At 35.8% G+C, this 24,591-nt stretch overlaps 1 protein-coding gene and 1 pseudogene across 7 annotated transcripts in view; both read left to right on the plus strand.

Moving 5' to 3' along the window:
- Positions 1-24,591, plus strand: part of STAM (signal transducing adaptor molecule) — a 116,832-nt gene that overhangs the window by 44,043 nt on the left and 48,198 nt on the right. For 4 of the 7 annotated variants that reach the window (XM_032349522.1, XM_032349523.1, XM_032349525.1 and 1 more), the window contains one exon: positions 2,335-2,419. The exons of 1 other annotated variant lie outside the window; for it this stretch is intronic. In XM_032349522.1, the coding sequence (XP_032205413.1) occupies positions 2,352-2,419 (68 nt within the window). In that variant the 5' untranslated portion in view covers positions 2,335-2,351. Of the gene's footprint in view, positions 1-2,333; positions 2,420-7,201; positions 7,242-8,692; positions 8,816-24,591 lie in introns of those variants that run through there. 2 more of the 7 variants (XM_032349527.1, XM_032349526.1) reach the window with 2 other exon arrangements.
- Positions 15,194-15,383, plus strand: LOC116594537 (annotated as a pseudogene).

A 24,591-nucleotide genomic window follows, 5' to 3' on the forward strand; every position in this document is an offset into this window, starting at 1 on the left:
TTGCTGGGTTTTTGTTTTTGCTTTTGTTTTACTTCTGGTCATTTTTTTTTTCCTTCACTTTTCAGTTTTGGAAGTTCCTACTGATACATGTGCAAGTCTGGAGAGTCTTTAGCTGTTTCTGTCTGCTGTTGAGTGCGTCGCAGGTGTTCATTTTTGATCTCTAGTATTTCTTTATGATTCTTATGATTCTTTTTTAGAATTTCCATTTCTGTGCTCACTTTCTTTATCTGTTCTTGCATGCTATCTCCTATTTCCATTAGAGCTCTTAGCGTTATTAGTTATAGCTTCTAAAACTCTCATCTGATAACCCCAACATTTCTGTCATGTGTGTATCTGGTTCTGATGCTTACTCTTCATATTGTGTTTTTTTGCCTTATAATGTGGCTTGCTGAAAGCTAGACATGATGTACTGATAAAAGAAACACCATCCTTCAAAAACAACAACAACAACCCACCATCCTTTAATAGCATAATAGTAAGGCGTTAGGTAGGAAGTGATATATAGTGGTGATTAAGTCTCAGTCTTTTATTTATTTATTTATTTTTTAAAAGATTATTTATTTATTTATTTGATAGAGAGAGAGAGAGAGAGATCAAGTAGGCAGAGAGGCAGGCAGAGTGAGAAGGGGAAGCAGGCTTCCCGCCAAGCAGAGAGCTCGATGCGGGGCTCGATCCCAGGACCCTGAGACCTGACCTGAGCTGAAGGCAGAGGGTCAACCCACTGAGCCACCCAGGCGCCCCGCTCTCAGTCTTTTAAAGTGAGCCTCTGCCCGTAGGGTGTGAATTTCTCACATGCTTCTCAGTTTTTCCCCTCTCTTAGGTGGGAGAAGATGACTAGCTGAGCTGAAGTTGGGTATTCCCCTTCTATATGGAAGGGTGGAGCAGGCTGGAGTTGGGCATTTCCTTTACCCCAGGTGGATTAATCTCTGGTAAAACCCTAGTTGGTTAGGTGCTTAACAAGTTGCCTTGTTAAGAAGAGAATGCTCTGGTCTATCTCACAATAGTTATTGTCCTCCTCCCTTTGCTGAAAAATAGAAAGTTTTCTCTGATATTACTGTGAGATCCTGCTCATAAATATAAAATTACAAAAATGTGGGAAATCCCCTGTGTCTGGGCCCTTTTGGATTTTAGCTTCCAGAATTGTGCACACTTAGCCTTCAGCAGTTTGTCTGTTTCAGCTTAGATCTGTGGTACTGGTTGTTGGTGTTATTTCTGGTTATGGAAAATGAAAAGAAAGTTGAAGGCAGAGGCTTTAACCCACTGAGCCACCCAGGTGCCTCTGTTAAGTTTTTATTTAATGGAAAATACTCAGTTAAAGCTTAGTTTCTTTTCGTTTTCCTCCTTTCCCATGTCACACATGAAAATCAACAAAATCATATAATTAGTTAATTACCGGAAACATTTTGGTAGAGATTTGTGCCTTGTCATGTTTCTTCATTGGCAGGTAAAGTTAAGAATTACTTGATAGTGAAAGTATTTCTTCTTTCTTCGTGGGGAAGGGGATAGACCTGTATGTAGTTTCTTGTTTTTTTTTTTTTTATAAATTTCTCTTTTTTAAGATTTTATTTATTTGTTTATTTATTTGAGGGGAGTGTGGGGGGAGGAGCAGAGGGAGAGGGACAAGCAGACTCTGCACTGAGTGGGGAATTAGGCATGGGGCTCAATGTTAGGGCCCTGAATCAAGACCTGAGCCGAAATCAAGAGTCAGATGATTAACCAGCTGAGCCACCCAGGTGTCCCATCAGTGGCATATTTCCTTTTTTCCCTTTCTAAAGGTTTTTAAATTTTTTATTTTTTAAAATTTTTTATTTTAATTCAACTTAGTTAACATATAATATATTATTAGTTTCACGGGTAGAATTTTGTGGCTCATCAGTTGCATATAACACCAAGTGCTCATCAAGTGCCCTCCTTAAATGACCATCACCCACTGACCCCATCCCCCCACCTCATCACCAGCAGCTCTCCGTTTCTTCCCTGTAGTTACATCTCTTATAGTTTGCCTCTGTCTGTTTTCATCTTTTTTTTTTTAACTTTCCCTTCCCTTCTATGTTCATCTGTTTTTTTTTTTATTTTTTATTTTATTTCCTTAAATTCCAGGGCTATTTCTTAATATTAAGTAATAAGCATCTGAAATGTATATGGGGAAAATTATTTTAATAGGTGGTAAATGTGCCCCTAACCCCTTTTGAAGATATTCTTGACCATCTCATTAAACAGGCTACTGGCAACTATTCTGATTTCTTATCACAACTTACTCATTTAAATGTGATTATTTACCTCTTAAAGATTTTCATAAATAATGTTTCTGCAATTTCTTTTCATAATACACAGAGAAAGCAACCAGTGAGATGAATACTGCTGAGGATTGGGGCCTCATTTTGGATATTTGTGATAAAGTCGGTCAATCTCGAACTGGGTAAGTGTTGCAAAGTTTCAGAGGAGCTTTATTGATTCTCTTTATTAACATGAATAAAATGAGAGTTAGAAGGTAAAATATATTAGTTTAAAAAGGGACTTCTTTGCTAGCAAGATTTGAGGAATCATTCCATTTAAATTACTCTCTGTAACCAATTAGGGTAACATGACTGGTAACCATGTTGATATTTTAATTAAACCCTTGTCCGAGTTGCTTCCCAAAGTCTAGCTTTTTCCACTGACTTTTAAAACCGTTAGTGATTTCTCAGTTAAGTGATTTCTCAAGTTTCATCGTTATTTTTCAGTTCTTCATTGTCATTTCTGCAGTATTCTACCTAAGCGATGACTATAGAAAGACAGTTCAGGACAATATAATCTTAAACTTTTTGGCGTAAATCTTTTTGTTCATACAGAGCTTTCAATACAGCAAGTTGATTAACTGGTATACAGATTAATAATTTCCTTAATTCCTGGGCTAATAACATCTGATTTTAGTAGCCTCATTTACCCCTTTGTGCCATAGAAATATTGTCTAATTTGTGTACTTCCCTGTGAAAAATGTTAGAGAACACTGCTGTGTTACACTTGATTCTTTTTTTTTTTTTTAAGATTTTGTTTTTAAGCAACTTCTGTATCCAACATGGGACTCCAACATGGGGCTTGAACTTCTAACCCCGAGATCAAGAGTTGCATGCTTCACCAACTGAGTCAGCCAGGCGCCCCATGCTTGATTCTTGTGGTGCTAATCTTAACCTTCTGATGATGCTTTCTTTGACTCTCCGTCCTCCCAAATATAGGAAGTTCCTTAAACTTCCTTTGATCCTTTCTTTTTCCCTCTAATACTTTTTTCTTTTCTAGTACATTCTTTTTTTTTTTCCAAAAAAAAATCTTACAACTTATGTTTATCTTTATATGGGTGACATCTGTATTTTCAGCTCTGATTTTTTTCACTGTAGCACTAGTCTTGGGAACACGTCATTATTTCTGGGTATCATATTATATAAGCTTTGATCTCACCATGTAGAAACCTGAAGTCCTGTCTCTTTTTGCTTTAAACCTGCTTTCCCTCTTTTGTTCCCTATCTCTGTTAATGACAAGATTATTTAATTTGCACTTAAAACCTCAGAGTCACCTCCACATTAATACTGTTGCTAAATTCTGTCAGTCTGTCTCCAAAATATCTCGCAGACTGTTGATATTATAAAGTCTTCTCAGTTAACTTCTTGAACCTGGCCAAACCAGGCAAGGGTCGTTTGTGTTCAGGGTCTTTCTGCCCCTTCAGTCAAGGCCTTTTTGTAACATGGAGCCCTTTTCAGATTCCCCAAAATGTGGCCTCTAAATGTGGCCTCATCCATCTCCTTTGTTGTTTTTACATTTTAGTGTACTGAGTCTTTCTCTTTCTGACCCTTTTAGTTCCTTAATTTAATTGGAATTTGAGTAGCTACTGTGTGCTGTATATCTTTTCCTTTTTCTCTATTTCTGTTGGTCCCACTTTACTTGAGACCTTCCTTACCATAGGTAGACTATTGAATTCACCTCCTGGCATTTCTTTCCATTTCTTTTCTATCCACTTCTTATATCCAGTTGCCCTGTAACAGCTCTGACCATATTCCTACCCTGGCTTCTACAGTGAGTTGTCTGTCCTCCCTCTAGGCATCTGACTCATTTATTTTTCAGCTAATTACCATTTTTTTCAACAAAAGCCTTTCAGTTGCCAGTGCTTTTCTGCCTTAGTTTATGCTTCTGGTCATTGTATTCCTTTAGTGTGAAGTATTTTATTCTCCCATTTTCTGTCTCTGTTTTCTCATATCTTTCCAGGCCCAATATACATATCATTTCTTCCACAAAGCTTTCTTTATCCCCTTTACAGCAAATCATATTATGGTCATGTGAATCCTCAAAGCACTGTATCATAATCATTCTTAATCGTATTTTGTTGTGTGTTACAGTAGTTTATGTCTATGTGATAGACTTAGATTTGTAGAATGAAAAGGTCCGTGAATTTTTGTTGTGCAGTTTAGTGGTAGTTTAGTTTAGTTTAGATAGTTTAGTAGTCGAGAGCATGGGACTCTGGAGTGAGACTGCCTGGGTTCACATCTTAGCTCTGACCACTTTGCTGTGTCACACTGGGTATCTTATCTTCCTCATTTGCTATGTAGGAATAAAAATTGTAAGTATATTGTACTTAACTTAAAAATTTTAAGTATATTATATTGTAAGTATACTGTCCGTGGTGTATATTACATTACTTAAAGCTGGAAGTTTTTACCTTTTGACCCCCTTCACCCACTTCACCTCATCCCACCCCCCACCTCTGGCAACCATCCACCCCACTATTCTGTGAGTTCAGTTTTATTAGATGCCACTTGTGCGTGAAATCGTACAGTATTTGTCTTTATCTGTATGAGTTATTTCCCTTAGCATAAGGTCCATCCAGTATTGGCCTCATATATTTAAAATGACCTTTAAATATTAAAAAACTTTCCCATTTTTTAAAGATTTATCTATTTACTTGAGAGTGAAAGAGAGAGGGAAAGGAGTTGGGGCGGGGCACAGGAAGAGGAAGAGAAAAAACCAAGCCAACTCTACACTAAGTGTGGATCCTGATGTGGGGCTTGATCTCACTACTCTTGAGGTCAGACCTGAGCTGAAACCAGGAGTCAGACACTTAAATGACTTCGCCTCCCAGGCACCGTCCCCCCTCCATTTGTCGTTTTTTTATCTAGATTTTCAGCTTTGATGATCTAAATAATGAGGTATAGTTCTTTTTGTTATTTTATGTTTTTCCCTTTTTCTCTTTTCTTCCTTTTTCCCTTCCACTTATTTTTCCTCCCTTTACATTTATTGTTCTCTAGTTCCTTTAAATCATTAAATTAACTTCTAAGCATTTATTTGTTTATATAAATGCAGTCTCTTGCCATAGCTCTTGTTAATAAAGAATTGTTTGAAAAGGATTAAATAATAATTGAGACACTATTCTAATATTACCGAGCTTTTAAAAAATAACAGTTGTGTTAGGTATTCTCAGATCAACTTAGTGTAGAAAATTATGAAGGTGCTTTTCAGGTGAACAGTAAACTGTGGGATACTTATGGTGGTGTTTGTAATACTTCTTTTGTTTGCTTATTTATTTTATTGTGGTAAAATATATATAGAATAAAATTTATGACTTTAAACATTTTGTGACATGTTTGTGACATTCAGTACATTTACATTGTTGTGGGGTTATCATCAGAAGTTATCACTTCTAGTACCTTTCATCATCCCCAACTAAAACTCTGCTTACTAGACAACTCCTTACCACCACCCCCTCCCCCTGCCAGTATCTGGTAACCACTCATAGTTTGTTTCTAATCTTTGAAATCATTTTGTAATTAGTTTATATAGAGAACTTGAGATTTGGTTTATGTTTTCTAGGAACCTGCATACATATTTTTAGTTATGGGTTGCTGATGATAGCATAAGAACATAAGAATATTGAACATTACTTTAGATTGTCAGCGAGGTATTCTAGGTACCTGATGTGCTTTAGAGAAGACTGAGAAATGCCCTTGGTGTGAGAGGGTGTTCCTGAAACCATACCCATGTGATGTGTATTTTCCTGAAACAGATTTGGGTAGGGTAGGTTGAAGTAGAGGGAAGTTATAGACTGGAATGCATTTCATAAAGTTATTTGTGTACTAGGCAACAGTGTAGATTTTTTTTTTTTTAAAAAGGATTGCCATTTGGTTTTAATCTAATTTTATAAAATGTACAAATCCATTTAAGTAGGTGGATTTGGAGATTGTGGAGGCAACTTGAGGAAAAGCTTTTCTTTTTCTGTAAGCTTTGGTATTTTTATCAAAATGATTTGTAACTATCAGTATATTGTGGAATTATTTAGTGCATAAATAAAATAATTTCTGTCAAGCCTTTCTTACTCTGACCCTCCAGATTGTTTTGGGCTTTTCTTCTTCTTCTTCTTTTTTTTGTAAGCATCGTCTATTTTAGAGTTGTAGTTTGGAAAATATTCTCAAGTTTTAAAGGGAAGAAAAAGAGCCATTATTGTGAAATTTTATTTAGTCAGAACTGTGACCCAGAAACATGGCTTCCAGTGTTTTGAAAAACGTTCCTTTAATTCTTTCTCTTTTAAAAGTTTTATTGTTCTGTTCTTTAAACCATATGCACATATGTGTGAGTGTATTTATATTTGTTGATTTCAGGAAATACTTATGCTTATATAAAATATGTACTTTTGATTTAAATATAGATTTATATTTATATGGCTCAAAAATTAAAACAGCTTGAAAAGATGAACATGGACAAGTCTAACTCCTATCCCTGTTTTTCTGTCCCATCCTCTATAGATAACTGCTTTTGTTCCTTTTGTATCTTTGCATTGTTTCTTGACAGAAATATGAATTTATTTTCCATTCATATATAATAAGCATATTATATATACACGGTAATTAGTTAATTCATTAATATATCCTGATGGCCTTAGAAATACATTTCTTTTAATGTCTGTTAGCAGTGCACTGGTCGTTAAATTGACAAGTTTAGAAATAATTTTCTAGCTTAACATGAGTTTTTGATTAGTAGCATGTAGAATATTACCACACTTAAATAATAATTATTAACTAAAATCATTTACTTAATAACTATATCAGTCTCAGGAAACTTAGTAGATGTGGTTACTATTTGCTTTATATAGGTTAGAGATTTTTTTCTGAGCCTGAGATGTTTGAATATGCTGGACTTGAAACTGTAAAGAACATTCTGAAAATTTTTTCTGACTTCCTAGGATATTCACATGACTTTTACTGTGCAATTCCAGTGTATGAGTAAGTACTGAAAAATGCCTAGCCAATGAGGTCATATGATGGACTGAAAAGTCTGTTTGTTTAGAATCAAGAGAACTTTGAAAATGATGGTAACAGTTTTCTTTAACATGTCTTCACATAATGAATAGCTTTTGTTTGTTAGTTTTAATTGATTTGCTTATATTCTCATGTGAAAAATAAATGTGAGGGTAGGTGTTGATTATCCACAATAACAAGCTAAAATTAAAGTTCTCTAATTGACATCTAGATTAATTTGTGCTATTATTTTATAGCTGAACTGTCTTTGCTTAGCTTTGGACAGAGATATTGTTGACTGAATGTGGAAAACACGAGACAGCTTTTTTCTTTACTTGGTTAAGGGATCTGTTTAGATTAGATTATTAGATTTATTAGATTATTAGATTTATTCCTGTAGAACTAGAAGAACTAATGGTAGTCATTTTGTCAAAAATACAAATATAAACCTTTGGAAAAGAGTTGGCTAAAAATGCTTTTCATTTTATCTGTCTTGTCTTGAACTTGGGCTGTAACTAGTTCTGTTTTTCAACTGGAGTTTAAAAGAATATTTCCAGATTTTTTTAAAAGGAAAAGTAGTCTTTTACTCAGCCATCTTCGGTCAGGTAGAGAAACACATCTCTTCCAATTGTAATTGTATCTTCAACTTATAGGCCTTAATTTTTAAAGTCTTTCAAGTGCTCTTTAAAAAATAATAGCCAACATTTATTGATGGTTTATTATTTTCCAGGTCTTGTTTAAGGTCCTTAGAAACATTATATTTATAATTATCATAGCAGCTCTAGGTAGTATAGGTTTTTCCAGTTTACAAATGGAATCTCATTCATATTTAGGATTAAATATAATTTAAATTAAGGGAAATCCCAACAGGAGTAAAATTAAAGGATTTTTTTGTAAAGCGTGATCTTGATCTTCATGTCTCTTTAACTTTTTACATTGTGGACTTATTTTTAGTTTCATTCTCTCTGCATCAGTCATTTTTTCTTTTTTCTTTTTTTAAAAGATTTTATTTATCTATTTGACAGAGAGAGACAGAGAGAGAGGGAACACAAGCAGGGGGAATGGGAGAGGGAAAAGCAGGCTTCCTGCTGAGCAGGGAGCCCCATGTGGGGCTCATTTCCAGGACCCTGGGATTATGACCTGAGCTGAAGGCAGATGCTTAACGACTGAGCCAGGCACCCCAGTCATTTTTTCTTTTAGTTGACAAAACAGTACTGGCTGGTTATCATGTTCTGTATATGCAGTGGGAAGTAAGACAACAAAGCCTTTGACATCAGCTGTGGTGACAGTCTACTAGAAGTAGAAATAAACAAGTAGACAGATAACAAGCTAAGAAGATAGTGATCAGAGTGCTTTAGTGGAGAATAGAAGGGGAGATCTACTTAGATGTTGTAGGGAAGGACTAGTTTGAAGGGATAACTTTTATGATTTTAAAGTTGAGAAGAACCTAAGAGCTGAAAGGAGGTCCGGGGCAGAGGAAATAACATCTACACAAATCCTGCAAGAGAGACAATGCTTGGTGCTGGGATCTTCAAACATGCAGAGTAGCTGGAACACAGGTGAGTTGCTCTAAATGAGCATCGAGTATAAGAGAGTGAGTGAGTTAGAAAAGTAGAAGTGGTAGTTGGAATGCTTGAAATTGAGGTTATAAGTGGGATAGCAGTTGTAAAGCCAAGATGTTAGGAACATCACTTATATAGTAATAAATTAATATTTCTGAGAATTAAGACAAGAGTAATCTTGGAGAGGGTGACAGTGAGCAAGGAGTTAAAATCATTGAGGGATGAAGGGGTAATTGAAGTGTTTCTTGGTTTTTTTTTTGTTTTTATTGTTATTTTGTTTTTTTAGAGAGAGAAAAAGAGGGAGGGGCAGAGGGAGAAGGAGAGAGATAATCTCAATCCATGCCTAGCGTGGAGCCCAACATGGTGCCTGATTCAACAACCTGATGATAATGACTGAGCCCAAATCAAGAGTTGGACACTTAACTGACTGAGCTACCTAGGCATCCCACTTAAGGTTTTTTAAATAAATGCAGTAAGAAGATAGTCTGGCTTGATGGTAATTGGATTGTTTTAGGGAAGAGGATGAGAGAATGATTTGAAAGTAGTAAAGGGGGCAAAGAAGACCCATATCTTGTACCTACCTATAGAGTGGGAGTAGTATCCTCCCTGGAAGATGGTGGAGAGTCAGATTTCTGTAGCGCCAAAGAATTGTAGATTGGGGCTTTTGTTGACGGTGGACTATGAATTCTACACACTGGGGAGGTTTCAGGAGGTGAAGAGTAATACATATGTAGAGCTCATTAATGGTGGATAGTCTGGAGCTTTTCATAGGGACTGGTATAAATAGAAATAATAGGCATGTGTTCTCAAATTCTCAATCTTTGGATAGTAGAGAAAGTTGGGTGCCCAAGACTTCCTTCTGACCTTTGCAGATGGAACCTTGGAAGTCTAGGAAGTAGTGGTTGGGGCTCTCTTTTGACCCTGTGCATACAGGTGAAGGGGCTCCTCTTTGTTTTTGTTTTTGTTTTTTGTTTGTTTGTTGGTTGGTTGGTTGGTTTTCTAAAGATTTACTTGTTTGAGAGAGAGAGAGATAGCATATGCGGGGTGGAAGGGGGGTGGCAAGGAAGGGCAGAGGAAGAGAGAATCTTAAGCAGATTCTGTGCTTAGAGCAGAGCTGGACTCAGGCCACAGCCCTGAGATCACAACTTGAGCCAAAACCAGGAGTCGACCCCTTAACTCACTGCACCACCCAGGTGTCCCAGTCTTTGTTATTGTTGTTGTTTTTTTGAAGTGTTTATTTTAATTCCAGTTAGTTAACGTACAGTGTTGTATTTATTTCAGGTGTGCAGTATAATAATTCAGCACTTCCATACATCACCCTGGGCTCATCATTGGGTAATTTACATTGAATCAAAGGCTCTTACCCTTCACAAGATTAAACATCATTTTCTATGTTTAAGAGATTTTTGTTTCCTTTTCTGTGAACTGTATGTATCCTTTCATTTCTTGTAGTCCTTGATATATTAGGGACATACTTGTCTATAATTTGAGTTTGTGTGTGTGTGTGTGTGTGTGTGTTACATTATTTTTTTTTACTTTGTTGTTTTTCCATTTAGAAGTTTTTAATTTTTATACAGGTAAATTCATCAGTCTTTTCTTATTTTGAATGGTACAGAACTTACCCTCTCCAAGGGTTTAGTGGGATTAACTCATTTTCTCTTTATGGTTTCATTTTTTTGTTTCATAATTAGTAGACTTTGAAATACAGTTTTAGATTTATAGAAAAATTGGGACGCCTGGGTGGCTCAGTTGGTTAAGCAGCTGCCTTCGGCTCAGGTCATGATCCCAGCGTCCTGGGATCGAGTCCCACATCGGGCTCCTTGCTCCGCAGGGAGCCTGCTTCTCCCTCTGACTCTGCCTTCCACTCTGTCTGCCTATGCTCGCTCTCGCTCGCTCTCTCTGTGACAAATAAATAAAATCTTTAAAAAAAAAAAAAAAAAAGAAAAATTGAGTGGACAGTGTAAAGAATTCTAATACCCACCTTACTGCTCACATACTGCTGTTCTTATTAACATCTTATATTGTGTGGTACATATGTTAATAAGTAATGAACCAATATTGATACACTATTATTAACAGAAATCCATTGTTCCCATTAAAACGTATTTTGTGCTGTACAGTTTTATGGATTTTGACAAGCCTTTAATGATAAGTATCTGTCATTATAGTATCACAGAGAATAGCTTCACCATTTTAAAAATGTTCTTTGCTCCACATACTCATTCTTCTCCTCCCTCTCTTTTAACCTCTGACAACCATTGTTTGTTTTTTTATTGCTTCTTTAATGTTGCTTTTATCAAAATGTTGTATAATTAAGATCCTATATATAGCCTTTTCAGATTGTCTTCACTTAACACAGAATGCCTTTTACTTAGCAAAATGCCTTTAAGCTTCATCTGTGTCCTTTCATGGCTTGATACCTTGTTTCTTTTTATTTCTGAATAATATTCCAGTATATAGATGTACTATAGTTTGTTTGTTCATCCACCTATTGAAGGACATCTAGATTCCGGTCAGGTTTTGGTAACTGTGAGTAGAGCTGCTATGAAATACATTTCGTGTACAGGTTTTGCGTGTGTGGACTTAGGCTTTCAACTCATTTGGGTAAATATCTAGGAACATGTTTGCTGGATCATTTGGAAGACTATGGTTAGCTTTGTGAGAAATTGCCAAACTGTTTTTCCAATGTCTGTGTACCTGTGGTTACATTTTTTACATTTAAATCTTTGCTCTATTTGGAATATCCTCTTATATAGTATGAGGTGTGGCTCTAACTTTATTCTTTTCTGTCTTGCTACCCAAAATTCCAGTGACATTTACGGAGTAATCCATCTTTTTCTTTTGATTTGAAATACTGCCTTTATATATTACACTCCTGTATGTATTACCCTATGTATTTTTTGAACTTTATTTTTGGTCCTGTTTGTATGTGTATATACATGTGCTGCTTCTGCATGATTTCAGAGTTTTTCTAAATACTCTTTTCCCTTCCTACTATCCCCAGATGAACATTGGGATTGACTTGCCTAGTCTAAAAACAACTATTTCTTTTTAAATTGGCTTAGTTTTGGGGGTACCGAGGTGGCTCAGTGGGTTAAAGCCTCTGCCTTCGGCTCAAGTCATGATCTCAGGGTCCTGGGATTGAGCCCCACATTGAGCTCTCTGCTCAGCAGGGAGCTTGCCTCTCCCTCTCTCTCTGCCTGCCTCTTTGCCTACTTGTGATCTCTGTCAAATAAATAAATAAAATCTTAAAAAAAAATAAATTGGCTTAGTTTTAAATGAATAAATTGTTTTTATGATATAAAATCTTCCTATCCAAGAACATAGCTTATCTTTGTATCTTTTAGTACGGTTGAATTTTTTCTCTTAGAAGTCTTGAATATTTTTGGTAAAGTTTCTTACGAGGTATTTTTTCCTTTTTCCCACATTTAAGTGAAGTCTTTCTTTAACTGGTTGTTTGATAGGAATTTTCTTTTTTCATCAGTGGACTGTACTATAACATCTGTGTGTTCCTGAAGGGGGAAATTGAGAAGATGAGTCGGGAGACAGTGGGGTTAGTAGTTAGGGTAGGATTGTGATTCAGTCTCGTTTTTTCATCTGTACTTGGCCCTAGACAATGATTTTACTTTTGTATTTTATTATAATTTTTAAAACACAATATATTTTATAGCTAGGACCTATAGAGTCCTCATGACTATAGAGATCCTTTCAAAGATAAGGAAATTAATGCTCGGAGATTTTAATGGGACTTTCCAAAAGTAGTAACAGAGGTAAAGTTCAAATTTAGGTTTTTACGCTCAATCTTACGTTTTTGCCTCACTTTTCAGTGCTGCGTTCTTAAGTGCCTATAATGAACAATTATTTGAAAGTTAAAAATCATGAATCAAGACATTCCAATTTGATATTGAAGTTTTGAGTGATTCTTCTCTTTTCCATGCATAAATCACATTGTGTTGTGTTTGACAGATATATACCTTAGTGGTAACATAGTCTAGGAAACTCAATATATCACCATATTGAATTTAAGTATATAGTAACTATTATTCATTCTTCTATCAATCCTCAGTGTTTAGTTTACCTGCTTTCCTGCTGAAGTCTTTTGGAATCATGAACTTGTTCTTTAAATGCCAAATAACATCTTTTGTATACTCTATTCATGTACTGTAGTCACATATCATTTCATCTTAGGAGAAACACCTACTTTCTTACTGTTTTTTTTTCTGTTTTTCTTTAATATTTGTAATAGTTTAAGGAAAATGTCCTACTTATTTTTTTTGTCAGGTTCCATGAGGGGGATAATGAAGAAAGTGGTATCCTCATTTTGAAGTTAATTGATCTAAGATCATTGATTTAGTAGTAGATACAGTAGTTAGAATTCAAATTAACTGCCTTTTTAGTGGTAATGATTTACCTAAGGATGTAAAAGCTTATCACAGTTTAACTTAATATTTTTATGATACAAAAATATTTTTCAAATGAGAAATAGAGAAGTGAGACCTATTTGAAATGAAAGTTTTTAACAAAATTTTATAAAGCACAAGATGTCACAAATCTTGACTCTTTTATCCTGCAGAATCATTTCATGTTTTTGGCTTTTTCCCTATGTATAAATGGAAAGACCTTTTCAGAGAGTCCCACTAGCTGGGAGACTAATGTTGAGCTATTTATCTGACATAACTATACAGCAACATACTTGAAAGTAGGTAGACATTTATGAATAACAATTTTGGATATTTACTTGAGGCTATTTAAAGAGATTTGAAATTTCATTATTTTTTGAAAAGAGAGTTGCAGGAATGCAAAATTAGTTTTATTTTTCTGTGATCCTTCTGACTATAGATTTGAGCTGCTTCATATGCATGTTTATCTTACTGAATTTAACTGTATTCTTTGTAGCCCCCTCAAATGGTATTTTTCCTAAAGACTTGTCATAAAGACTTGTGTTTTCCTAAATGTTGTCTATTTAGTGAGATATCATTTAGTGAGTTATGTGCTATCTCTCCATTTTAGTTTTCATTTCTCTTAGAGTATGAATATCTCACTGCACTAAGTGTGATTCACTCAGTGATGCATTTTTTTTAAACAACATGGCCTGTATGAAAGCTATTTTATTTTATATATTTTTTTATTTATTTGACAGAGACAGCAAGAGAAGGAATACAAGCAGGGGGTGTGGGAGTGGGAGAAGCAGTCTTCCCGCCCAGCAGGGAGCCCGATGTGGGGCTCAGTTCCTGGACCCTGGGATCATGACCTGAGCCTAAGGCAGACACTTAACGACTGAGCCACCCAAGTGCCTGAAAGCCTTTTTCTTCGATGGGTGCTTAAAGTAACAGTTTTGGGGATACCTGGGTGGCTCAGTTGGTTAAGCAGCTGCCTTCAGCTCAGGTCATGATCCCAGCATCCTGGGATCTTGTCCCACATCGGGCTCCTTGCTCTGCAGGGAGCCTGCTTCTCCCTCTGACTCTGCCTGCCACTCTGTGCTCGCTCTCGCTCACTCTCTCTCTAACAAATAAATAAAATCTTAAAAAAAAAAAAGTAACAGTTTTGGTTTAATAATTGAGGAAAAGTTGCCTATGTTGAGCTTATTTGAGAGATGATGCAGTATGTTTTCTAATAGGTAACTCCCTAATAAAGAGAAATTGATAAACTGCAATTTTTGCCACTGCCTAGACTTTGGAAACACATCCCAGGAAATTGTACTATTCCCTGGTATTTTACAGTGGTGAGATTTGTGTTATGCTTGTTTTTCACATGGTAAGTTTAGAGCAGCAAAGTTATTTTGTAGTTGGAGAACTGGGAAAGATGAAAAATAATTTCCCTTTCCCTGTTCTTGTCCCTGACCCAGGTCTTTTGTTTGTATGTCTCAAGATAAAGAAAAGAGAGGATATGTCTTAAAATTTTTTTTAAATACAAAAATGGAGTTTTGAGAAGGTTTTTAGAGAGACTACCCTTTACAGAGGTGGGTGATGGGAATCACTGGTAGATTTTTCCTAATGCACATGCAGATTTTGCCTTTAGCATGTGTTTTTACAAAATACTTAATGTTTATTACCATCATCAGTCTCTTACCTCACATCCTGTGCTTTTCCCAGCATTAGATAATCTGAATTTTTCCCTTTTTATTGTAATCCTGTTGTAATTCTAAGACAAGATTTTATGAAAGCATGTACATTTTTCTCATGGAAAACTAACTCAGTGGAAGACATAGGAGTTGGTAATAGAGTTTTGTAAGGATTATTCACTTATTATAAATATTAAGTATTGTACAACAGTGAAAAGTAGTGTTCTCCATATTTAGCTTGGTGACTTTTTATTCAGCATCAGCTATGTTGAAGGCATTATTGTAGGCAACATTCATAATGAAAACGTTTTATCAGCTTTGCGCAGTGGCAGTATCGTAGCCAATGAGGTTTATCAGAGGCGCAGTTATTGCTAATTGAAAACGTTTTATGTGCAGGGAGTAGGGAGCCAAGGATGAACAATGTAGCCCTGGATCCTGTCTTCAGAAACCCTCAAGATGGGGAGATAAACAGTTAAGGCAATTTTATTAAAATTTTATTTAAAAGGAAAGACGAAAAGAAAACCCAATTTTAAATTATACAAGTTAATAGTGTTTGAACAGCTGTCAGCACACTTTGCTAGAGGTGATTCTAGTTATCTATTGCTATATAACCAACCTATAACTTAGTGGCTTAAAAGAGCATTTATTATGATCTTCACGGTTCTTTCGGTTAACAGTCTGGTACTTCTTGCTTGGGGTCTCTTGTGAACTTGTAGTCACCTAATGGCTGGGACTGGAATATCTGAAGGCCTGATTGGGATGGATGCTCAGTCTGGTTGGCAGCTGATGTCTGGCAGTCAGCTGGGCTCTCAGCAGGAGCTCTCAGTTGAAAAATTTACCAAGGCCTATACACGTGGCTTGAGTTTCTTACAGAACAGTAGCTGGGATTCTAGAGGGAGCATTCTAGGAAATGGAGGTTTATTCTACATGCTTTTTATGAGCTGCACATCTCAGAATACCACTTGTGCTACATTCTCTGGGTCAAGCAAGTCACTGGAGTGAGTCCACATTTAAGAGGAGGGTTATTAAACTTTACCTCTTGGTGGGAAGTGGCAAGTTCACTTCGTAGAAGAGCATGTGGAAAGGGAGTTGTTATTGTGGTTATCTTTGGAATTTATAATATGCCACAGAGGCCTGCTCTCTAAGTATTGAATGAGAACTTTGACCTTGATAACAAAACAATGCATATATCATTGGAACAAAATAGAGAATTTTAGTAAACAAAATAGTAAATTCCAGTTTTGATACTTGAGATACACAGTCTTTAAGAGATTGAATGGCAAAATATGATGTAAGGATCCTTTGCTATTTTCATCTAACATGTGTTTATGACTTTTTGCCTAGAAAATTGTTATTCTGTGTTGAGAGAGTTCTACACATTTGTAGATATTTGTAAGTAAGAACAGCTAACATGTGAATACTGTTTGGATAGTCATAAAGACTTAGTTTCATGGTGACCTTTCATGGTTTTGTTTTATGTGCATGATGTGGTAAAACTTAGCTTATGAAAATTCATAAAAGCCAAAGTGAAGATGATGGCATAACATTAGTTAAAGCATTATCAGCTGAGCTATTTGCTACCTGATAAATTTTTTTTTTCACAGCGTCATTGTAATTTACATGGAGACAGTAATTCAGTGTGACAGTTTTGGTGACCAAAGTGGATTGATCATAAGGGATGGTATTCTTTGGCACTGATCTAAACATAAGGCACAATATGTAGAGGGATCTTGCTTTCTGGGTACTTTTCCAATAAGATGAATGAGCAAGAATGAAAAGTTTTATTAAGTTATTGTTAGATCAAAGGAGTGACTGCTGATGAAACTCATTTAAAGACTATATCCTTTCCAGAATTGCCTTAAGAGCTTCAGCTTCTGCAGACTTACTGAAAAAATTTTTGAATTGCAAAAGAAAGCGCGGTAGCATGATAACTGTATCTGAAGGCTAAGGAGCCTTCAGGCCTTAAGTTTCATTTACCTTTGAGCATGAAGTAGCTTAATTTTAGTAGTTGTAACTTCACATGGAAACCAAATGACTGAGAGTGGTATGATGGGAGACAAGTAGAGTAAAGAGGATTCAATAGAACAGATGCCCCTCTTAAAGCTCAGCTTTCTTTGAGGCCCAAGGTACTTCGTTAAGGTGGATTGGAACAGTATTTGTGAATGATGAAATTGACTTTGATGCTTTAGTTCATCAGACCTGATATATGTCAAGGCAGCTCTGTACATTCCTGAAGAGTCTGTTTCCTGGCCAGTCTGTGATTTGAGAAAAAAAAAATCATTAGAAGCCACAGCCACATGAAAGTACAGGTATCCTCTGTTTATGCCTCTTCATTCTTACTGAAGGACCTCCACTTGTACCTGTTTACCCTAACTAAAAGAAATTTGAAGGGAATCTTCACGTTTACAGTGGCATTCAGTTTTTCCTTGAGCTATTTTAGAGATAGCATACACCTGGAGCAGCAAGAGTAGCGCCGCCCAGCTCACCCTGGGGAGCTGCACTCAGATTCTCAGCATCAAGCTGCCATAGCTTTGAACTGTGTCTGTGAGCATCTGCTTTATCTTGACTGACTTGGTGCATCCATTAGCAAGATGTGTCCTAAGGTATCAGAAAAGCCCAAGGGAGGTTATGTTTGGGGTCTGGGAATGCTAAAAACATTTTCCTTATAAATTAATGGTCATTGCTTCTTCCCTTTAGGCCATTTAGGCTTACCCACGAGTCTATAAGAATGCTGTAGTCTTAGATACTTAGAGAATTATTTGCTGCCTCTTTTTTCTCGCCCTTTTTCTGAACTACGTGTCTCAGATATATGCATAAAAAGCTGATTTTTGTGAATGGACAGTGTTTTGGCCCTGTGACTAAACATATAGTTTGTCTTGGATAATTTCACTTTATGCCTCCTGTTTTTCAATTATGCCCAGTTAGCATCCCTTTCATTCTCAAAAAGGTACTTGTATAGTTGATAAATTATACAGTCTCTGCAGTCAACTTGAATTCTTCATTGAGAGGATAATAGCCTTAGTATACTTAGTTTAAATTCACTGGTAAAAAGAAGCTGAGGTATGGGTACCACGTAAGCGTGCTTGTACCAGAGCTAGGAAACATATTCAATACATATATGTATACATTCTGTTTACATGAATATTTTTGTATTTACTTTTATATTAACCATAGGTTTATATTTAAAAAAAATACAACTCTTGGGGCACCTGGGTGGCTCAGTGGGTTAAAGCCTCTGCCTTCGGCTCAGGTCAGGGTCTCACGGTCCTGGGATCGAGCCCCGCATTGGGCTCCTTGCTCAGTGGGGAGCCTGCTTCTCCCTCTCCCTCTGTCTGCTTACTTGTAATCTCTCTCTGTCAAATAAATAAAATCTTAAAAAAAATACAACTCTCCTTTTTAAAAATAGTATTTTAGCCATAATCTTTAATTAAATTGTAAGATTGAATAATCAAGTGTGTATATATTATTTCACTTTTACTTTTGTGTTTTACTCACTATATTCCTCAGCACTTATAAGCATTCTAATTGGTTTTTTATGACATTATCCTTTTTATGATGGGATAGCCAAGTTTATTTTGGTGCCAGAGGTATCATTGCCTTGGTTTTTAAAATTGGCTGTGGTAAAACATTTCAAGCTGTATAGAAATATATAAAATAAAAAGTAAAGGTTGCATTTCAATGCTCTTTCCTCACTTCCCTTTCCAAAAGTCTTCTGAGTTTGGAGTTCTTTCTTTAAAAAAATGAAAGTGGGTTTATAAAAAATATGTCAGAAATTTATTTTAAGCAACTATGAAGGATTACTTTCTGTTAGGTTCATTTACTGAGCTGAATCGTCTATGGATCATTATTTTTAATGGTTTTAATTTTAGCATTCAGATAATCTTTAGATTTCACCTGTACTAGCGCTTGGAATTATAATTTTGTGTTTTTATGTGTTGGCATGGTTTTCACAACTGCGAAAAGCAGCATGAGGTCACAGATTCTGGCTCCTAAAATAAGTCCCACTATGAAAAAGGCAAAATTTAAATAATAGTATTATAGTATATTAATTCTTCAGTTTAATAATATTGCTGTCAGATACTTTTTTTTCTTTTAAATAGGCTCCATACCCAGTGTGGAGCCCAATGAGGGGCTTGAACTCATGACCTGGAGATCAAGGCCTGAGCTGAGATCAAGAGTTGGAGGCTTAAATGACTGAGCCAGCCAGGTGACCCTCAGATAATACTAAGATCATACAAAATCAATAGGAAAAGAGCTGAATGAGAAGAGATGAATGCTTTGCATGCAATAGGTAGCCAATAAATATAATTTAAAAGTTTTTCTTTTTTTTTCTCTCCATGTTGTTTAGGAGGAAATCTTCCAATAGTCAATGAAACATTCTTAGAAACAGAAATCCTTTTTTATTTTAACTTTTCCCTATTAATAATGACTTTTTAAAGTCACAGTGTTTAGTAGTTGTATTCCAGTTCTTGAAGACATTTTTTTTTTTAAATTTTTTATTTTTTATAAACATATATTTTTATCCCCAGGGGTACAGGTCTGTGATCGCCAGGTTTACACACTTCACAGCACTCACCAAAGCACATACCCTCCCCAATGTCCATAATCCCACCCCCTTCTCCCAAACCCCCTCCCCCCAGCCACCCTCAGTTTGTTTTGTGAGATTAAGTCTCACTTATGGTTTGTCTCCCTCCCAATCCCATCTTGTTTCATTTATTCTTCTCCTACCCACTTAAGCCCCCATGTTGCATCACCACTTCCTCATATCAGGGAGATCATATGAGAGTTGTCTTTCTCTGCTTGACTTATTTCGCTAAGCATGATACGCTCTAGTTCCATCCATGTTGTCGCAAATGGCAAGATTTCATTTCTTTTGATGGCTGCATAGTATTCCATTGTGTATATATACCACATCTTCTTGATCCATTCATCTGTTGATGGACATCTAGGTTCTTTCCATAGTTTGGCTATTGTGGACATTGCTGCTATAAACATTCGGGTGCACATGCCCCTTTGGATCACTATGTTTGTATCTTTAGGGTAAATACCCAATAGTGCAATTGCTGGGTCATAGGGCAGTTCTATTTTCAACATTTTGAGGAACCTCCATGCTGTTTTCCAGAGTGGCTGCACCAGCTTGCATTCCCACCAACAGTGTAGGAGGGTTCCCCTTTCTCCGCATCCTCGCCAGCATCTGTCATTTCCTGACTTGTTGATTTTAGCCATTCTGACTGGTGTGAGGTGATATCTCATTGTGGTTTTGATTTGTATTTCCCTGATGCCGAGTGATATGGAGCACTTTTTCATGTGTCTGTTGGCCATCTGGATGTCTTCTTTGCAGAAATGTCTGTTCATGTCCTCTGCCCATTTCTTGATTGGATTATTTGTTCTTTGGGTGTTGAGTTTGCTAAGTTCTTTATAGATTCTGGACACTAGTCCTTTATCTGATATGTCGTTTGCAAATATCTTCTCCCATTCTGTCAGTTGTCTTTTGATTTTGTTAACTGTTTCCTTTGTTGTGCAAAAGCTTTTGATCTTGATGAAATCCCAATAGTTCATTTTTGCCCTTGCTTCCCTTGCCTTTGGCGTTGTTCCTAGGAAGATGTTGCTGCGGCTGAGGTCGAAGAGGTTGTTGCCTGTGTTCTCCTCTCTTGAAGACATTTTTTAGGATAATTATTCTTACTGGCCAGTTTCTTCAGGGCCCATTGTAGTTCATATCAGTTGATAAGGGTTTTTCTTTCATGTATGTTTTCACTAAAACTCACTCATCATCCCAAATAGAAACTGTGTGCATTAAATAATAACTTCCCATTTCCTCTTCTTCCTTGCCACTGGTGAGTTTTACTTGTCAAGACTAACTTCCATGAATTTGCCCTTTTTTAGGGACCTCATATAAATGGAATCATACAATATTTATCCTTTTGATAATGTTTTATAATATTAAATAAAACAAATGCCATTTCAATCTGGTGAATTAATATTTTGAGGCTTTCATCCTTTGTGTTGTATGAATAGCTCCCAGCTTCCATCGTCTTACTTCATTGCCCGGCAGTTCTATGGTCAGAATGTAGAGTATTGACTCAGCCACACCTGGGTTTGAATCTTTTTTGTACCAGTTACTACCCACTTGGGTATCGTGGGCAAGGAATTGAACAGCTGTAAGACTCCAGTTTATTGTGACTGTTTTGAAAATTGGATGAGTTCTTTAAGTACAATTTTGAGAACCTAAACACATAGATGTTCCATAGGTTATAGTTACTTGCTATTACTTTTACTGCTATTTTATAGCATCCCTATGAAACACATGTTTACATGTACGTGGCCTGGTATTAAAAAATAAGTCTGTTTTACTAAGAAGTGACTTCTTCCCAATATAATGCATTCCTTTTAAGTATACAGTTTGATAATTTGATGAGATTAGCAAATATATATGCTATATTTTAAGCATTACTTCACTCACGGTAGAGAGCATTTAATCACTTCCAAAAGTTCTGCTGTCCTTAGCAACTATTGATCTGCTTTTCGTTATTATAGATTAAATTTTCCTTTCTAAAATTTCAGAAATAAATTTGTGTAGTGTGTGATTTTGTATCATATAGAATATGTTTTGTAGCTAAGTCCAAGTTTTTATGTATATCACTACTTATGTTTATTTCCAAGGGATAGTCCATTGTATGAATATATTAGAATTTTTTTCTATCCATTTACCCATTGAGAAACATTTGCATTATATCCAGTTTTTAGCTGTTATAAAGAGAGCCATTGTGAACATTCTTACACAGACTGCTTGATAGTTTGCTTTCATTTACTTAAGTGAAATTATGTTTCTGTGATTTCATTTGATGTAAGCGTTATTTAAATTTGTTTGATTTGTGTTTAATTTTCACACATTTGGGTATTTCTTATAGTCATTTTGTTATTAATCTGTAGTTTAATTTTGTTGTGGTCAAAAAACATATCTTATGTGATTTTTAAGTTTGTCACCATTTGTTTTATAGTCTAGAATGTGATCTATCTTGGTGAATTTTCTGTGCACTTGAAAATTGTGTTTTCTACCATGTGTGAGTAGAATGTTCAAAAGGCCCAGATAGGTGGTAGTATTCAATTATTCTGTATTCATACTTCTTGTTTGTTTTACTTATGCTGTCACATTACTGAGAAGAGTATGTTGAAGTTCTAGGAGACTAGACTTGTCAGTTTTTCCTTTCATTTCTGTATATGTATATGTATATATATATGTGTGTGTGTATGTATGTTTTCTTTTATATATTTTGAAGTTCTCTTACTTAAAATTATGTATTTTTAGAGAAGTAACCCTTTCATTATTATGAAATGTCTCTTTTTATCTCTACTAGTCTTCCTTGTTTGAAATTGTTAAAGCCACTTGACCTTCTTTTATGTTGGTATCTTTCCCTGTCTTGTTTCTTTTAGTCTATCTGTATTTGTTTATTTTTTTATTTTTTACTTAAAAAATATTTTATTTATTAGTCAGGGAGAGCGGTAGAGAGAGAACAAGCAGGGGGAGCACCGGGCAGGGGGAGAAGCAGGCTCCCCACTGAGCAAGGAGCCCAATGAGGAACTTGATCCCAGGACTCTGGGATCATGACCTGAGCTGTAGGCAGACACTTAACCAACTGAGCCACCCAGGTGTCCCTCATCTGTTTGTATTTAAAATAGATTTTCTTGTAGATAGTTTATAGCTGGCATATACTTGGTTCTTGCTTTTTTATCCAATTTGATAGCCTCTGCCTGGTAATTGGAGTGCTTAGACTACATTTAATGTAATTATTGATATGGTTGGATTTAAAACTACCATTTTGCTAGGAGTTTTCAATATTTTTTATCTCTTCCCTTTTTTCTCCATTTTTCTTTTCAATTACTTTTTTATGATTGTATTTTATCTCTTGTTTTGGACTAATAACCTATGGGTCTAAGAGGAAATCACAACAGCAACTAGAAAGTATTTTCAGTGAAATGAAAGTGAAAATAAAACATATCAACACTTGTAGAATGTAGCTACAGCAATCCATAGAGGTAAATTTATATCATTAAATGCTTATATTAGTAGAAGAAATGTCTCAAGTTGGTGATCTAAGTTTTTATCTTAAGAAAAAAGAAGAACAAACTTGAAGCAAAAGAAAAGAAATGATGAAAGTAAGAGCAGAGATTAATGAAATTGAAAAGAGAAAAAAAACAATAGAGAAAATTCAAAAGTAGAACTGGTTCTTTGAAGAAAAATCAAGTGGAATTTATCCCAGGATGCGAGCCTGGTTCACCAGTTGAAAATAAATCAGTATAATTCACTGTCTCATCAGACTAAAGAAAAAGACCCATATAATCATCTCAATAAATGTGGAAAGTTCCTTTGAAAAAATTCAGTGTACATTTGTAACAAAATCTTTCATTAATTTAAGAACTAAAGGTAATTTCCTCAACCTGTTAAAGGATATGTACAGAAAATTTTTGTACTTAGCATAATGGCACTTATTTGGTAGAATTCATTAGCAAAGCTGTCTGGGCTCAGAATTTTCTTTATTGTAACTCATTTTATGAGGCCTACAGTAGGTCAGTACCAAAAACAAAAAAGGAAAACCACAGACCAGTTATGTACAAAGGTACAAAAATCCTCAACAACACTGTAATCACACCTAATAATATATAAAAAGGATAATGTATTATGACCAACTGTGGTTATGTAGAATTTGGAGAATTTCCAGTTTTCTTCATATTACTCATTTTTAGTATAATTTTATCATGGTCTAACAACATAGCTTGTATCATTTCAATTTTTTTAAAAAAATTAAGTTTTTCTAAATGGTTCAAAATATGGTCTGTCTTGGTAAACATTCTGTATGCACTGGAGACAATATATAGTCTGCTCTTGTAGAGTAGCATATTCTCACACCCATTTTTCTATTCAATTGTTTTACCAATTTCTGAGACAGGAATGAAATCTCCAACTAAATTGTGGATTTGAAGTTTTTATATGAAGTTTTATATGAAGCTTTGCTTCATACATTTTGAAGCTTTGTTTTTAGATAAGACTACACATCTTGGTCTATTATGTCTCCTTGGAGAATTGATCCTTTTATCATTTTGTAATTTTCCTCTATATCCCTGGTAATATGGCTTCTCTGGAATTGCAGTTTGCCCGATACTAATATAACTACTCCAGCTTTCTTGTGGTTTATGTTTGCTTGGTATGTTTTTCTTTCCTCCATCCTTTCACTTTTAAGTAACATAGGTCCTTATATTTTATAACAGTTTCTTATAGGGAGCATTTAGGTGGGTTCTGCTTTTTTTTTTTTTTTAAAGGTTTTATTTGTTTGTGAGAGAGTGAGAGCTAGAGAGAGAAAGAGCACACACATAGGGAGAGAGAGAAGCAGACTCCCTCCTGAGCTGGGAACCTGACACAGGGATTGATCCCAGGACCCAGGATTTGTGACCTGAGCCGGAGCCACACGCTTAACTGACTGAGCCACCCAGGTGCCCTGGGTCCTGCTTTTTTTTAATCCATCAAGCAATCTGTCTTATTTGGTGTGTTGAGACCAGTTGCATTTAATATAACTCTTGATTTGGTTGGGTTAAAATGTTAAAATTTGGGGTGCCTGGATGGCTCAGTGGGTTAAGGCCTCTGCCTTCAGCTCAGGTCATGATCCCAGGGTCCTGGGATCGAGCCCCACGTCGGGCTCTCTGCTCAGCAGGGAGCCTG

The sequence above is a fragment of the Mustela erminea genome, chromosome 6 (genome assembly GCF_009829155.1).
Source record: "Mustela erminea isolate mMusErm1 chromosome 6, mMusErm1.Pri, whole genome shotgun sequence".
Taxonomy (NCBI): domain Eukaryota; kingdom Metazoa; phylum Chordata; class Mammalia; order Carnivora; family Mustelidae; genus Mustela; species Mustela erminea.